At 39.7% G+C, this 18,180-nt stretch overlaps 2 protein-coding genes across 2 annotated transcripts in view; one reads left to right on the top strand and one right to left on the bottom strand.

Annotated features, from left to right (window-relative positions):
- Window positions 1-18,180, top strand: part of ift74 (intraflagellar transport 74) — a 43,490-nt gene that overhangs the window by 7,302 nt on the left and 18,008 nt on the right. The window contains exons 9-14 of the mRNA XM_036580740.1: window positions 11,427-11,565; window positions 13,229-13,291; window positions 15,343-15,486; window positions 15,597-15,637; window positions 15,723-15,802; window positions 17,612-17,665. Of these exons, the coding sequence (XP_036436633.1) occupies window positions 11,427-11,565; window positions 13,229-13,291; window positions 15,343-15,486; window positions 15,597-15,637; window positions 15,723-15,802; window positions 17,612-17,665 (521 nt within the window). The remainder of the gene's footprint in view (window positions 1-11,426; window positions 11,566-13,228; window positions 13,292-15,342; window positions 15,487-15,596; window positions 15,638-15,722; window positions 15,803-17,611; window positions 17,666-18,180) is intronic.
- Window positions 20-10,583, bottom strand: LOC118814885 (leucine-rich repeat-containing protein 19-like). The gene is made up of 5 exons (XM_036580741.1): window positions 10,486-10,583; window positions 6,147-6,229; window positions 4,089-4,458; window positions 2,452-2,724; window positions 20-1,329 (listed from the first exon to the last, which is right to left on the bottom strand). The coding sequence occupies exons 1-5, from the start codon at window positions 10,520-10,522 to the stop codon at window positions 917-919; spliced, it is 1,176 nt and encodes a 391-aa protein (XP_036436634.1). The 5' UTR covers window positions 10,523-10,583; the 3' UTR covers window positions 20-916.

The following is an 18,180-nucleotide window of genomic DNA, read 5'->3' as shown; positions in this document are numbered from 1 at the left end:
AAAACGAAAGCATGAAGAATTCAGTGCATCTACAAAATTGATTTTATTAACTTCTTAACATACTTATTATACTAAATTTGAATCACTCAGTGGTCTGTAGTCCTTATAAATCATAGATCTCAAAGTTTTTCAGTGCAGTTCATTGTTAAAGTGCACAGCTTGTTAGTGCAGCAGTCCTTTGACAATGCACGCTATGTTTGTAAAGAGATACAGCGGAACAACATAGTGATTGTGTTTGGCACAACACAGCATCTGTTGCACAATGCCAGGCATCATGAGTGATACTGATAAAAACAAATAATCACTGATTTAGACATAATTTGGTCTCTGTTCCGTTGCAATGAATGAGAAGCTTTGGTACTTTGCACTCATGTCTTCTTTCACTATTGTTTTCAGCTCACACAACCTTCAGTCTCTCTCTAGAAAATCTATAACTAATTTTTTGGCACTTTTATTGCCCTCTCTATCCCCGCACTGAACTTTCAACGACAAAAAAAAAATTAAAAGCTGAAAGGCTGACGTCACTGAAGGTCATTTGCAGTGCAAGACTGCAAACAACATTTTAGCTCATTTTAATACTAAGTGATTTACAGTTTCACTTCAGAGTTTGGATAGCTTAGCTATCAATCTTTGGTACAGAAATGAATACGTGAAAAGACACTCGTTTTGCATTGCGAAGGTTTCAAATACTCGAGTCCTTTAGTTGATTGATAAAGAGAAAAGAGGCAGTCACGAACATTCCTAGGGTTGCAGCTTCCGAAAGCTTTGAACTTTGCCTGTACAGACTTTTAATAGCCGCTTATGCTTTAGATAGACGTATAAAGCATAGCTGCTTATGCTTCAACTTTGTCATGGCTAGTCTTTAAAGGTAAACATTCATATGATTAATTCAGTCATCATCCTCTCAGGTCAGATTTTATACTTCATCAGCGTCAGCATGGTCTTTGTAGTCCTCAACATGGTCTTTGTAGTCCTCAGTGTGGTCTTTGTAGTCCTCTGGCTGGATGTAGCGGTCTTCTATAAAGCCGTCCTCGTCTTCCAGCGGCTGCTCTGGGCCCTGGTCCAGCTCGGCGGCACTGGTCTCCGTCTGCTCCGTGTCCAGGCTGAAGTTAGAGTAGCGGCCTGTGCTGAAGACGTTGGGCTCGTCCACCTCGCGAAGCCTCTGGTGGCGGTAGTTGAAGAGCAGTTTGTACCATGAGGGCGATTTGACAGCACACACAATGAACATGGAGGTGCAGAGAGTGATGACTATCACACCGGCCAGAAACTTCCAGGTGTTGCTCACCCCAGGCTCTGGCCTGCCAGTTTTTCCAGCTTCTGACAAGGAATCTGAAGGAAGACACATTCTGGTGTTAACCTCTTAAACTCATCCTCACATTTAACTTACATCTTTCATAGTAGTTACTAATTAGTAGTCCTTATTGGAAAGTCTGTCCACGTTATTAACACTCTTTGGGAGAGACGCTGTGGGAGACGCTCAAGACATTCGAACGTTTTTACTTCTTACTTTGCCACAAACAGAAAACGGACACTTTTAAGATCACATTTGACTGACAGCCGATTTGGTCAGACTCTGAAGATGAGACGACACTAAATTCCCAAACTGTCATCACCACTGAGCAGCTTTTCAGTCGGCAGCTTTGACAGAAGAACAGCTAAATAACCTGGAATCAGCCAGAAATGAACCGAATACCATTCACCAAACGTGTAGTCTGATCTTCAGAGTCTGACCAAATCAGACTGAGCCATAAAACTGCTGCAATATCAGGTTCAGCTCAGTTTTGTCAATTTTTGCCAGATCAGTATTAATGTTGTTTTGTTCCAGCCAGTCTGCAAAGCATCTTACAGCCCGTTTAGTTTGGCGAATGGTATTGGGTTCATTTCTGGCAGATTCCAGGTTGTTTAGCTGTTCTTCTGTCTCAGCTGCCGACTGAAAAGCTGCTCAGTGGTGATGACAGTTTGGGAATTTAGTTTAAGGAGCTGGAGAACGAACTGCCGGCTGTGCAGCGAGTGGGCGGAGTTCGTTACTCTGACGTAGCAACAAGCTGCTTGTTAAGGAACTATAATTTGGTGAAGGAACTGCGAACATTAAAACATATTAAACGCCGCGTTCACGGCCCAGTTTATTAATTTACTACTTTATTTATTTAACTGTTGTATAAAAGCAATAGAACACTCAAGGGAGTGTGTTATCGCAAATGACGTTATTTTGTGATAACACACTCCCTCTAGTGTTCTATTGCTTCACTATAAATACCATCCTGTAAGCTGTAAACATTTCTACTGATCTGTTTAGTGTCTGTCACTTCAAATCTGTACTTTTACAGAGAGCCTTAGTGTTTCTTGTCATTCTTACTTTTGGATCTTTCAGTTAAACGAGAAGGAAGGAAGAATTTTGAAGTTCTCACAGTGGCATACTTAAGCTGAGAGGGTGCAAAAGAGCATCGTCACCTTTGTTTGAAATGTTGGGGCTGCCTAATGTGGATGACACTACATGTAATGTCCGCTGGGCAGTAGTAGTAACCGTTGTTGCCTTAGTAGTCGTAGTTGTAGAAGCTGTCGTAGCAGTAGAAGTAGCTGTAGAAGTTGTAGCAGGAGTAGCAGTTGTAACAGGGCCGATGGTGGTAGTAACTGGGGGTGGCTTTGTTGTTGAGGCGCATGCGCTGATCACGTCTGGGACACTTTTCTTAGCCAGTTCCTCTGGAGCAGCACAGGTTCCTCCTTCTGCAGAAATGTAAAATGCATGAGCTATATTACTCTAAGGCCCAGTCCCATTTCACCCCTCGCCCCTACCACTTAGCCCCTAGTCCTCCGTTTTAGAAGTTCTTGTCTAGGGGTAGGGTGTCCCAATTCTTGTTGAGATAGAGGGGTAGGGCGAAGTGTCTGGGCTACATGACCCTCCAAACGGAGGTTTTTCAGAGGCACACTCCAAAAAGAAAAACGGGCAAGTTGGCCCACAAATGTAAATATTTTCTCAGTCAAAAATTCCAATAACCATCGTATTGTCTTAGTTTGATGTCATTTCACTGTATTATGGTCCTTTTCTTCAAAACAAGCATAAAAATTCGCTAGTAGTGTGCTGATGTCTCGGTAGCTAGCTAAATTTTCTGTTCCACCTTAAATAGTACAGCAGTTCTGACACGTGAAGCACCAGAACGTAACCGCTGCTCCATTTAAGGTGGAACGGGAAAATTCGAGAAGCTGGCGAAAAGCTGACTTCAGCTTCATATCACCAAACAATTAGTGGTGGGCGATAATAAATAATTCTTATACCCCCTCTTTGAAGTCGTATGATGCCCTAAATGTAACTAAAGCCCAGCAGTGTGGAGCTGAACTTTACCCTCCTCTGCTGTCACTGCAGACTGGCAGCGTCGCCTACAGAGCAGCGCCGGTAGCTGTTAATGAAGTAATGCTCTTTTTATCTGAGGGTCCCATTTCAGAGGGAAGATTTCAACCACTACCCCTCGTAACTCAGTTCCAAGGGGCAAAGTGACACTCGAAAACAAATCAGTTGACGTTTACAAGAACAAGGTAATTGGCTAGTTTTCCTTCTGAAGCCTCTTGGCCTAGAGAACAGTGTGCACTTGCAATATTCACTGAATTGACTAAAGTATTGTAATATAACATTCAGAATGACAACCTAATTGCTGTAATTAGGCTGTCAAACTTTATTACAAGTTTATTACAAGTACAAACATTATAACACAGTTTTTTTTTTTTCAGTATTCATGGACAGCAGTTACACTCTTTAAAAAAGATGCCTAATAGGAATTGTAGTGATGCCATGAAACAACCACTTTTTGCTTTTTGAAAAAAGCAGTGGTTCTCAAACCAGTCTTTGAGTCCCCCAGACTGTGCACATGTATGCTTGATTTCAACTCTCACCACAAAATAGTACAAAAATATGTACCATCTGGGGGGGCCTGAGGACCGACTGGCGTAAAGAACCTTTCTAAGTGATTTAAGATTAGTTTTTTTAAAGAGCCATCAAGATGAGAGGTTCTTTAGAGATCCAAAAGTGTTTCTTTTGTGGTATCACTCCAAAGAAATTAAAGTGAATAGACCTAAGCAGGCACTTTAGGTCCTACCTGTCTGCACTCCAGAGTCATTTATCCGCTTTATGAGGTTCAGAAGGAGGCAGGTGCAGTTCCATGGGTTCTCCTGCAGTTCCAGCCTCTTGAGCTTCTTTAGATCAGAGAAAGTGTCATTTCTGATCGTTTGTAGCCGGTTCCCCCTGAGATTGAGAACTTCCAGGTTGGTGAGGGCAGAAAAAGCCACTGCAGGCAGCTCGGATATATGGTTGAATGAGAGGTCTAGCTCTGTTATGTTGGGGTACGTGCTCAAGGCCTTGGCATCTAAGATGGTCATGTTGATGGAGTTGTGGTGTAGGATTAACTTGGTTGTGTTTGAATGGTAGGTGGTAGGAATGGACGTCAGTGTCTTGTTGCTTTCGTCCACCTTGAAATATAGACATGAGCGGCACACTGAATTTATTAGTTTTGAGCAGACAATATACCACATGGTGCATCATGTGATCTTTCAGTTTCCTTTTTTCCAAAGAACACTGCATCTACTGTTAGCGTAATTCAGGATATTTAACACTGGCTAGGAAAAGTGCAAAGTCATGTTATTCTCCTTGTAAATATGCACGTATGGAGTTTGTTATGGGCAAGATTTGCTAAAATCTAAGCAAACACATTCCAAAAAAGTTGGGACAGCCTTTTCCTTTCACTTTCCAACTCTTCATAATTTATGTGAGGACTGAAAACACCAATTGATCCAGTTTTGAAAGCAGATTTTTTTTGCCATTCTTCAGTTCTTTATCTAATATCTGTGCAAACATAAGCAGCTGTATTTTGTGCCTCATAGTGCGCTGCAAGTTTTCAGTGTGAGACAAGTGTGAATGCAAGCCGGCCAGTCACTGCATCTGATAGCTGACGTTGCAGACCTGGCAGTTGGCGCTTTCCACCGACCGCGTTCGGCTGTCCTGTGACGTTGTTTGAGCGGCAGTTCGAAAAAATGTGTAGGTGCTTTGCAGGTCTCGATTGAAGCCCGTGTTAGCCTTCACCCTCCTAGCGCAGGTGGTATTGTGTGATTGGGGGAGTCTTAACTAGCGGGTGGAATTGGAGATCACTAAATTGGGGAAAAATCCCAAAAAATTAAAAATAAAATAAGCATGGACGTCCCTGAAAAGACATCATCTAGAAGGCGGCATATGTTGCTCCAAAATCTAGTGCCTTCACAGATGTGCACATTAACTATGCCATGGGTCCTAGTAGACACCCATACCATGACAGACCCTGGCTTTTTAACTTTACACTGGTGACAATCTGGATGCTCCTTTTCGACATTGGCATCCATTTTATTACATTAACAATTTGAAGGTTTCATTCCTCAGACCACGATACACATTTGCACTATGTGTCAGTCCAACTTAGATAAGCTTGAGCCCAGAGAAGTGAGCAGCATTTCTGAATGTTGATATTTGACTTCCACAGTGAATGGTACAGTCGTAGCTTGCATTTGTGAATGCAACGATAAACGGTGTCATTAAGTTATTGTAAAGTTATTGTAAAGTATACCTGAGCCCATGGGGTGATGTGTGTCACCGAAGCATGGAGGTTTTCAATGCAGTGTTATCTTAGGGTTCAAAGGTCATGGCAGTCGGTTGTGGTTTGCAGGCTTGTCTTTTTTTCACACAGAGGCAGAGATTTCTCCAGATTCCCTGAATCGTTTGAGGAGATGCACTATAGAGGGTAAATTAACTAAAAGCCTTTCTTTCACTCGTTGAGAAAGGATTATTCGCTGATGCATATTTTTGACAAATCTCAACCCACCATTGCTCGCAGAGGCCTTTCTTGGATGCTCCTTTATACCCAAATATGATTGCATCACATTTCACAGCATCCTTAGTCCTAAATTGCCCGTGCAACAACTTTTTTGGAATGTGCTGCAGGCATCCATATCAGTTTACAAGTTGATAAGGTAAAGGTTAAACATCCTTGTAATGTTTTTGTTGAAATGCAGGTTCAAGTGGATTTACAAATGACCACTTTCTGGTTTTATTTCCATTTCATATACAGTCCCAACCTTTTTGAGTTTAAGGTTCTTACAACACAATTAATATTTTGATGTGAATCACTCACCACCTCCATGATTTCTGAAGCCACCAGCCCAGTTGCCATCCACAGCAAGACTAGCTCTTTCATCGCCATGGTCATTTCTTTACCTGCAATCACACACCAGCATCACAACTCCGCAGGAGCCACAGAAACCAGCCACTAATCCACAGACTGTGGGAGAATACGCCGTCGGTATCTGTCTTTGTTACAAGGCGTTGTCAAAAGTCCCACAGAACCCAGTTGCTTCAGAGGGATGGCTGTATGAGAATAATAGCCAAACTCCCCCTAAGTACGAGGCCATGAATAGAGCACAAAGGGAATCTTTATGCACATGGGTTGGTCCTGCAGAAGCTTGCTGTCTTCCTGTGTGCCTCAGCTTGTGGGGTTTTTTTGAGTGTGTGTATGTGTGTGTGTGTGTTATCTGCTGTCAGCCACAAAGCCACTTGTAGGGCGCCCTAACTGCCAGAGAGCACAAAGTAGGCCAGTGTTCTTCTGCGGAGGAGCAGGCTGTTTTCATGCCCCGCCACATGAACGCTTGGGCCGACAGAAGACAAACGTTTGTTTCATCGTTCATTGTAAACAAAGGCCCGCTTGCCGGACAAGAGAGTGGTCCCTGCACCCTGCCCGAGGCAGAATTAATGTCACATGCCAGGTCTCACTGTTTACATGACCCTTCAAAGAACACCATATGTGCTGAGGCTGCACGGTGTGTCATTTGTTAACCGTTACCGCAACATTTAGGCTTTGCAAATATCAAAATTACAGAAGGCTGCAATATGCAAGTGAGCACACACAGAAATGGCTATGTTATTTATTGCATGTTGTGAGCAACCCCAGATCTTCTATGGGTGTTATTATGTATCGGTGTGTTCATATGATCTGATAACCATAAGTTTTCACCAGAGCATTTTAATGTACTGCAAGGCAATTGCAATATGTAGCAATAGCACCACAGTATTTGTTTTGTCCATATAATATATGCGTAACACAGTACTGTTGAACAGCCTTTATTCATTCGATCTAGAGTCTAAACTGCTTTTAGTACAATTCATTTTTCAGGAGATATTTCTGAGGAGATTAGATGTAAGATAATCCATTTGCGTAAGGAAAGGGGAGGTCAGAGGAAAAAAGTAGTTTCCCAGACTAGATAAGACAGAAAATGGAGATAAAAAAGGTACAGCGAAGAGGAGACTCCTAACAACCATGCAAGACCTGGTAGAAACACAAAACTGCCCCCATCAGATAAACAGCACTTAAAGCGTTCATCTCTGAGAGAGAGGAGAAAATCAAGCTGCTTCAGATCTGAAAACATCCACAGGTGTTTCTGTCCATCCTTCCACTGTGAGAAGACGACTCAGTGCTGTGGGTCTGAAAGGATGTGTAGCTGTCAAACAACAATGACCTGGCCACCCCTGTGAGTCCAGACCTCAGCAGTGTTGAATGTGTTTGGATTATTTGCATTGTGAGCAGCAGAAAATCTAACTAACTTCTAAGACTGAACTTGTGTGTGGAAAAATATCCCTGCAGATTTCTTATTCCTTGTCTTTTAGACAAAATAGAAGCTGTAATAAAGGCAAAGGGTGGACAAATACTGACAAGTTTGATGAGATATTTATTATATATTTATTTATTAAGGCCTCAGTGTAATTTTCTGTCTTGTTTCCTTGTAAAAGGAGCACTGTTAAAAATGAGAGGTCTGCTCAACTTAAAATGATTTAGTAACTGATTAAATGGCTTTTCTTGAGTTGACTGAACTTGAGGACACCAGAGTTCACACAACTCAAACTACTGTTTCTATGTCTGCATCTCAGTCAGATAAACAAAACTGAATGTGTGTTTTTACTCAGTTTCTCCACTAGCTGGAGCTCCTTCTATCACACAGTCCCATCTGACATTGGGCTTCTGGATATGGACAACTGCAGCACTGCTGGGATTCAAACTCACAACCTCCTGATGTTGGGTTGAGTTATTAGACAGTTACACCACATGAGACGACGCCAGCCTTTAACCTTTTCAACTCCTTGGAACCACCAGTGGTTCCAAATCGCACTTCGTCATATTCTTCATAACGTTCATATTTCATAAGCTACATTCTAAAGGTGGGGGTCGTATGAGAGCTGTAACTGTCTTCTTTCCAGTCAGATAGATGGGTGATGTAATTTTAAACCCTAATAATTTTTTTATACTGAAAGTCGACCCATTTTTCCACAAATCTGGGCTACAAACTATAAACAGATGGCGTCTCTTCAGTGATCTGCTCTGTAAAAAATATTTTTATAAAATAATACATAGAGCGTCTAAGATTTTTGGCTTTCAGCATCAAATTGTAAGCATATAGCAATATGTGTGTGATCATTAAACACGTGTTCTGTTAATTTGAGGGGAACTTAAATATAAATATACGTTTATTTCATGCAGTTACTGAATAATTTGCCTTATGATTTGGTCAGGTAAATTGAGATTGAAAAACCAAAATATACCCTAGTGAATGAGTTAAAACAACAAATATTTTCTCCAGTGTTTTAAACACTTAAAGACACAAAACCTGAGCTGCTTCATGTGTTCCTGAGTGGTGTAACAGACTAAGCCGTCACCCCAGCAGGCGGTTTTGTGAGTTTGAGCCCCAGCGATGCCATAGCCATCCGTAAGTGTTACCCAAGAGGAAGAATGTCTAGCAGGACTGTGTGATGGAAAGAATCCTGGCTGGTGGGGAAGTTGAGTATAAAAAAGAAGTTCATTTTATTTACCAAACTGGGAACTAAAAAACTGCAGAACTAAAAAATTAAGATAACTTTTGACTCTAGTATGAAGTTTGAATGGGTGAACTCAAGTTGATTCAACTCAAGAAAAGCCATGTGATCAGTTACTACATCAATAAGCTGACCTCTCATTTTTAACAGTGAATAACTAATACTTAGTGGCTGTTTTGACTGGAAATGAAATCAGTTAAGGCTGATGTTTGACTTTTGCACAGTACTGTAAATGCATGTCTTTGTATTTGAATATGTTCAGGAATTTGGGACAAAGCCTAAGCATTTTAGGAGGCGGTCAATGGTGAGGTTGGTGTAGTGACCACAGTTATGTATTCAATGAAATAGCTGACTCAGGCACGGCACTTATTTATGGGCGTATGTGCTTGCTAAGGTTCAGAGACATTGATTGGAGAATAGAGACCTTGCAGTGTAGAGTGTCTAAGGTTTATTATACAGCTGAACTTGATATGTTGAGGAAATAAACATCAAAACGGTGCATCTTGGGTGCTGCCATTTTAGCTACCAATTTAACTGCTGGTATAAAGTTTTATTATTATAATAGCATTTATGGCAGCCAATGTGTAGGCAAACATCTATATCTCGACATCCACACTTTAAGACAATCCCTAATTATTTTATAACCGCAGTACAAGACTGACTACAACAGGTGTCGTGTAAATGAGTATCATGTTTTTGATGGACTTGACTGTCTGAACTTAATGAGACTCACTGTTTCGGTCACACTGTTGATATTTTAACCTTTGAACCATCCCGGATGTTCCTTTACGAAGGAACTTCTCTCATACTTTTGTTTATAGTGAGGCTACATGCTTAAATTTCTGTGGCTCAACAAAAATGCCTTCTATGTTACCAGTATACCTGTTTTTAATCACTCCTGACATGTTTTTTAATGATCTGTAGTGGAAAATGAAGAAAATATCTGCACATAAGACACTAAAGATACTGTGATTTCATATAAAGCAATCAGCCTTCCACCATGCTAATAAAAAGATCGTCAAAGTGTTTTTGAGTCAACTTAGATGCGCTAAGACACAAGATGTTGATTTCAGACGGGTACATTAGAATTACGCGAATGATAATACAGACTAAATTGCTCAGATTGCTCAGCGTAGCACTTTCACATCGGGTTGTGTATGTTAGAAAAATATTCCCACAGTTTAATATACATCGTCGCTGTCCGAAGAAAAACAGGTATCTCCAAAATAGCAGCTTTACAGGAGAAGGCAAAAACACTCTTATCCTTCAATGTAAGTTAATGTAAAGAGCTTTTATTCCAAGCAATGTTGGAGCATTTCTATTGGTCCATTTATCACGAAATATTCATACAACATAAAAGACAGCTGGTGTGTTGAAATGATATAGAAAATGGACAAAAATGGAGATACGTGGTTTTTGATGGACAGCGACCATATGTATCAATTTTTCAGATGGAATGATTTCGATCGAGTACATGTACTACAGTAAAACATTGATTTATCAATGAACAGCACTCCTCAAATAAAGAGTGGGACTAGCTTGTTAATTTAAAAAAAATGTAAGAAAGACTTGCAGGACAGATGAAAGCAAATTTGCAGTTATGAGACACTCACCCTTCAGCCAGAGCTCATAGCAGTCGCCCTGCAGCATGGAGTAATAAAAGAGATCTTACAGGAAGTGAGCTGCTTAAAGAACCTTTGCTCAGTGTGATAAAAGTAAGAAATTTCTTCCTGGCTAAAGATTCACTGCAATATGTCAGCCAGCTAAAGAGGAAACGTTGTAAAAGATTTGTTGTCGATGTTTTTGACAATTTTAGGTTTAAGTTGTGTCGTGTGTTTTTGATCTACATGGACTGTGACAGAATTTTTGCATTCAGTGTTCTTTAAGTTTTATTCTGTGTGCTATGTAAAAGATGTGCTAGTTAGGGCTGGGCGATTAATCGAAAAGTAATCGAAAACGACTTTCAGAACCTCTAACTGACGTAATCTTGTCCATGTCGGTTATTTCAATTTTTTTTTTATTCTGTTAATCCTTTCCCCATTCTGTGTGTTCATGTACTGTCCCCATAAAAATCTGTCTATTTGCCTCTCTAATTCTAGTTATCTGTCTGTCTATCTGTCTGTTTATCTATCTGTTTATCTACAGTTGCTTGCAAAAGTTTTGGTGCCCCTGGTTGAATTTACATGTATATTTATAATAATGCATATTTACTGTCTTTGCTACATTTAATATATGAAAAATGAAGAAACTGCTTACTATAAAAGTGCATTTTACGTTCCCTGTATTTGTTCACTTTTTTCACAAACATGTAATTTGACCAGGGGTGCTCAGACTGTATGACTGTCTGCCTGTCTGTCTGTCTCTCTGTTTGTCTCTCTTTCTAACTACATAGCTGGCTAGCTGTCTGCCTACTCAGGGTTTCTTTTGCTCTCCTGCTAATGCTGACCATGTAATCAATATAGGAAATTAACTTAAGGAAGCCGTAAATGATTCTTTATCAACGCTACTGTTTTCATATTTTTGCATTCATGGGTCTGATGCTCATCTCTCTCAGGAAGGAGGACATGATCCAGGCCGTGGAGGAGGAGATTGAACGAGAGAAACAGGCAGCAGATGACATTGTAAAAAAGATGTCCCCAGAGAAACAAGCCAAGTATGCTGAGATGAAGGCTACTAATGAGGAGCTGCTACAGGTTTGCTACTGAAGAATAAAAAGAATTAGTCAGACATTGGCTTAAATATTGTCTGTCAGAAATCTGGGGACATTTCTTTCTTTTAAAATTTTTTGCTGTTGCTTTTCAATTAAGTTACTTTTGAATTAAATAAGCACAAAATATCTGTAAATGTTTTGTTAGTATAAAATAGCTATGTGCTAGTCCTTTGGGTGTTTCAGTTTCAACACTCAGCTTCATGCTCATATGAGTATTTGCTTTGTATGAACAGTAGGTTATAAATATTGATTTGAGACAATAATAGGGAACACTTTATTTGGAGTGGTCCTTTATAAATGATTAATAAACTCTTAACAGATTATCAGTAACACATTCACAACATATCAGTGAAGTAGCAGTAGTGAAGCATCGGAATACATGGAAGTAAACATCTTGTAGATGTTCTGTTAATACATTACTTACATTAAGTAGATGTTTTGTTAATATGTTACTCTCATTACGCAAAACCTAACCTTACCAGCCTAACCCTCACCCTGGCCCTAATCCTAACCCTAATCTTGGCCCTAATCCTAACCCTAACCTTAACCTCAACCCAAAACCTAATCATAATTCTCACCCTGGCCCTAATCCTAACCCTCATATGTTTTTGACATGTTACTGAGAGTCTGTGAGTGTTTGTGTCATCTAAAAGGACCACTCAAAATAATGTGTCACCCAATAATATAATATAATATAATATAATATAATATAATGTAATATAATATAATTTTTCTTTTAATAATAATAGTTTAATAACTTTAAAATAGTTAATAATAATAACTTGAAAGGGTTGAGTGCTGACATCACACCAAGGGGATAACATTTTGTACGCTTTGGCATTACTACGATATAAGACATACATACATACATACATCATCTAAACCGCTTATCCTACTGGGTCGCGGTGGGGTGCTGGAGCCTATCCCAGCTGTCATTGGGCGGAAGGCAGGATACACCCTGGACAGGTCGCCAGTCCATCGCAGGGCAGACAAACAGACATACACAGTCACACACTCACTCACACCTAGGGGCAATTTAGCATGTCCAGTTGGCCTGACTGCATGTCTTTGGACTGTGGGAGGAAACCGGAGTACCCGGAGGAAACCCACGCAGACACGGGGAGAACATACAAACTCCACACAGAAATGACCCTGGTCGCCCGGCCGGGAATCGAACCCAGGCCATTCTTGCTGTGAGGCGACAGCGCTACCCACTGCGCCACCGTGCCGCCCATGATATACAGCACTGGCAAAAATATATTGCCACAAATATTTACGAGTGACATTGTCTTTCTCAAGATAAGCTTGATTAGAACAAGCTGTTGGAAAGCAACAAAGAAACTTTGTAATTTGTATTTTTTCAGTGTTTGTATGAGCAATTTCTATTTTAACTGTAATATCTAATCACTCCAACTATAAAAATGGAAAAAAAAATGCTTTTATTAAATGGATTCATATCTGAGTCTAGCAGATCACAGTACATGGAAAGACTTTGGACAGTAGGTTAGTGTTTTACACAAGGAGCCAATAGTGTTTACCCTATACCCCTTATTGTAAATGATTTGCCTTAAGGGCATCTTAAGTTTATGGCGTCTTGGATTCTGCTCGAGGTTAAAGGTTCCTCATCTTCTAATGTGTTTGTCCAGGAACTGGACGCTCGTCAAGAGGAGCTGGACACCCTGATGACCAGGAAGGAGACTTTTGAGGCTGTGAGCGAAATCACACACGCTGCACACACAAACATCACTGGTGGCTTTGACCGACTGCACTGATGACCCCATGATAAAGCCAGTAGTCAGAGAGCCAGGCTGTAATATGGAAGCAGCTGAAATGAGCAAGCTGGGATATTCGCACCGTCACTAATGATTACAATTGCGGCAAATTCCTGATGATCTCAATACAGTTGTAGTTGTCATCCCTTCTCCTTCTACTTAGTACAAGTGTACACATACATATGTTTGACCCTGTTTACAAATGGTCGCTTCATATGGCTTGAGTATCAGGATTATATCTGCTTAACATATCGCTGCTGTCGGATCAAAACCTCATATCTCCAAAATGGTACCTTTACAGGAGAAGGTAAAAACATACTTCACTTTAAATGTAAGTCAGTGGAACCAGACATTTAATTTTGGACCGTTTCTTTAGGTCCATCCATCATGAAATTTACATACAATATAAAGAGCAACAAGTATTTTCAAATGTCCAAAACTGAAAAACAACAAAAAATGGAGATACCAGGTTTTGTTCCGACAACATCGATATATGAAGCCCCAGATCTGCCAAAATGAAAAATAAGTTAAATTAAAAACATATGACTTAAGTAAATTAATATATGAATTAGAATTGTAAAGAATAATGATGATAAATCTAACAATAAATAAATATACATAGGAATGATTATGTCAATAAATAAATTAATATGTTTGCATTTACTTATGTCTATTTAGTAATTTCCCCTCCTCACTAATTTTTTAATTTGTTTATTTTGTTATTTATGTTTCTTTATTACATTTTTTTTCAATTTGTTTATTTCCATAACTATTAATTTCTATATTTATTTATTTCCCCATAAATAAAAGAATTAATGAAAAAAATAAATAAATGAATTAAAGAATCAATAAATAAACTGAACAATTTTAAAAAATATAGATACAGAAAAAATATAAAAATGAACATAGGCAATTATAAAAAAATAATAAATAAATTGAGGAATATATAACTGCAGAAAAAGGAAATATGTGTATAATTACACTGAAAATAAGCAATATATACTTTATTTATTTATGTTATTTTTATTGGTTGATTCATTTACTGAGTCATTTATTTTTTCATTTTATTTATTTTTCATTGTGGCAGATCTGCTTCATATCGATATGCATTGCTGCTCCTTTAGTTCTTGCTTTGCCGGACTGCGTGTTGAGCTAGTTATCCAAATAAAGCGCTGGTTTGGGTAACTTTTACTTCATTCACTGTCTTGGCTAATTTCCCTTGTGTGGTGTTGATGTGTTTGTTACTCAGTGGTCTGGTGGACCACCACATTGTTGTTATTTAAATCAATACAGCCATAACAGTTTATGTAAAAATACCAGATGTTTAAAATATCACAAGTGTCCAGCGTAGGGTTCTCCTTTAGCAGCTGTAGCCAGTCAGCAGCCTGTCCATGTTGTCCACCCTCACACGCACACACACACACACACACACACACACACACACACGCATACACACACACACTAACAGCAGGCCATGTAGGAGGAGAACAGAGTGAAGGACACAGCACCTCCACACTTCCCCCCCCCCGCAGGTTCACCCAACACCACATGTGTAATATAAATGTTTGGGGGGGTGAACAGAGTGAAGACACTGAAAATGGGTTATTTTATATGTTCTTCACAGAAAATGAGCAAAGGCCAAGAATCTGAGGCTGAAATAATAATAAATTGCATATTTTTTTCTTTTGGTAAGCATTGAAAATGGGTCCCACAGACCTGAACACCACACAAGGGTCAAAGAGCTGTCTTCTTGCATTGAATGCCAATATAAGAAAATGAACAACGCTGATCTGTATAATAGTGTAATAATGTAAGTGTTATTTGTTGAGGTTAAATTCTTATCAGGTCCAACCCAGATACAAGTTGCATGAAATGATCAGCTATAAACAGGGGTTTTGTTTTACACCTTGTCATACTCAATTAAACTCTGTCTTCCTCACTGTCTCTCTGTGTGTCTCTTTGTATGTATCTCTCTCTCGGTATCTCAGGAGCTGATGCACTCTCAGGTGAAGCAAGAGGCCGTGTTACTGTATGAGCGGCTGCAGGAGCTGGAGCAGCGCAAGGACGCCATGTTGGCTGAGGAGAAAAGCACTGGCTCTCCTCAGGAAGAAAGAGAACGCCTGCTGAAACAGGTCAAACATACACATTACCATCACCCCTTACCCCTGTAGCGCACCGTTACACATTCACCTTCCTGAGGAATTGTGGACATTGATTTTTATTGTGCATTGTTCTGCTTCAGGTGAAAGAAGACAATCAAGAAATAGCCAGCATGGAGAGACAGTACGTATCGTTGTCTTTCATGCTGAATAGATTTGGCGGCTTCCTTTGGTTTAGAAAACATAGTGAGTGTCCCTTATTCCATCAGGCTGACTGAAACGCGGGAGAAGATAAATCAGCTCACTGAGGAGTTGCGACAACTCGACATGGACATGGAGGACCACCAAGGTATTGTGGACACGTTACCTTATAGTAGTGGACATGCTACATTATCTCTGCTATACAAACATCAGTTACACTTTATTTTGGTTGTTTGCTGTAGCTTAATTACAAACTATTTCATCAGCGTTGGGGTTAGGATTACACGGTCCCTCAAGGCTCCATCTCAGTACCTTTAGTCAGGGAACATAACTGAACCATAATCCACTGAAATGATATGTTCTAAGCTGTACTGACTCCACACACCCCGTCTCGTCTCCAGGCTTTTATTTTACTGTTCTGTTTTAAAACATTCGGTTATGAAAAGGTACAAATACGAACTTTTCACCTGGAAAAACTTATTTAATGTTCACAATCAGACCTTAAAACCACTGTTGAACTTTTGAGGGAACATTTACATTGTTTGTATCTTGATGAACGAAAAACTTACCCTTATTTCTAACAGTGTGGGCCATCAAAACAAAACACTACTCAAACATCTAATGGACAGAATTTTAATATGCTGTTGAGACTCAGCAAGGATTTTCAGAACTAAAACAAAAGGGTAACAGCGCCCTCTTGTGTCAGCTGCACCAAATCAGCTGGTTCACTTCAGACGTATACAGAGATGAAGTGAAGTTACTTTGAAAAAGTGCAAACTCTCAGGCCTGCCTGCAACTTGGTTTATGAAACGTGCAATTTAGAAGTGCCTTCTATTTAGTTTTAAAGTTCTGGGAAAGCCCTTTTGGTCAGATAGTCACCGTCTAAGCAGTAGGCTATTAGGCTTTGTTTTCCCAAAGGGGTGTTTGCCCTGAATGGGCCATAAATCCTGAAGTGTTTTTGGACGTGTTCCAAAAAGCCGGCAGACTTGAGCATCCTGCCTGGACCCTGCTGAGAGCTTTCTCTCTGTGCAGCTGAGGGTAGTGAAGACATGGGGAAACAGAAGTGAGAGGGATGGTGGATGATAGTCTGTGGACTTTCTTCCACCGGTACATATTTGATGAACCAAAGCACATCTGTCCATTGTGGAGAGGAAGTGACCACTCCAGGCTCATTGTATAGTGTGCTCTTAAATATATACACACACTCAGCATGTTCCTCTTTACTGTTGATTCATGTTGAGCTAGCTCTCTGTTGTTTCTCATTGCTTCCTCTCCTTTCTTTTCCTCATTGTCTCTTTCTTTCTTTCTTTCTTTCTTTCCTCATATTAAGACGGTAAGAGACCTTCTATATGCCCTGTGTCTACTGCTGTAGGGGAGAGTGGGGTACAAACTAATGTGGGGTAAAATTTAACAGATATTTTATGTAGTTAAATAGGTTTGAGTAGAGTGTGCTTTTAGTTACCTTCTCATATGTCCATATCAATGGCATCTGCAAATTTTGACAGCAGTCTGAAAGTTATTTCTCACGACTTGGATCAGAAAATTACATTACAATTCACACCTATTTTATTTTGATCACCCTCTTGGTGATTTAACACCATTTTGAAGCATAATTGACACATTGAGAGCATGCTAGGTAAAGAAAAGCCTCCACACTGTGCACATTCATCAAAAATGTAGCAAGGGATTCACATGTTTAACATGTCACTTTTAAGCCAGTTTGGTTTAGAGCTTAGAAACCCATTTAATGCTGGTTAAACTCCATTTCATGCAGGATCTTTACGTGGTATCATGGTACCATATGAAGCATCTGCTATTCAGAGTGCATATATTCCCTTTCTCTTTGCTCATCACCCCTGCTTTCCCTTGTTAAACCATAACCTTTGTCTTCTTAATATGTGAATATGTTTTATTATGGAATTTATAACAGAATGTGTAATTTTTGCTGTCTCAACAGGTGAAAGAACCCAGAAATACAAAGAGCTGCAAAAGAAGGAGGAGGAAATAGACGGTTAGTATGATGCTCCTGCTCTTACTTGTAGTGGATTTGTGAGATTGTGTTGAATATGTCGTGGTGTGATTGTGTTCAGTGACGGTCCATGTAACTTTTGGTCGTTTGATTTTCATTTCAAAACGTGCATTGAAAAACGGGAAAATGGGTTCGTTCTCGTTTTTGGTTTTGTTATTGTCAGTGAAAAAATCAAGAAATAGCTTTGTTTTATAGTTTCATAGTGTTTTTTTTTTTTTTTAAATATGTGCGAGTTTTGAATTTAATGCCAACAACACGTTCCAAAAAAGTTGGGACGGGGGTCTGTTTACCACTGTGTTTCAATACCTCTTCTTTTAACAACACTCTGTAAGCGTTTGGGAACTGAGGAGACACTGCTGTAGTTCTGAAAGTGAAATGTTTTCCCGTTTTTACTTGATATAGGATTTCAGCTGCTTAACAGTTCGGGGTCTCCTTTGTCGTACTTCTCGTTTCATAAAGTGTCATATGTTTTAGTGGGTGTCAGGTCTGGACTGCAG

Source organism: Colossoma macropomum, unplaced genomic scaffold (assembly GCF_904425465.1).
Source record: "Colossoma macropomum unplaced genomic scaffold, Colossoma_macropomum, whole genome shotgun sequence".
Lineage (NCBI taxonomy): Eukaryota > Metazoa > Chordata > Actinopteri > Characiformes > Serrasalmidae > Colossoma > Colossoma macropomum.
The sequence above is the reverse complement of the archived record's forward strand: the minus strand, read 5'-3'. Positions and strand labels throughout refer to the sequence as shown.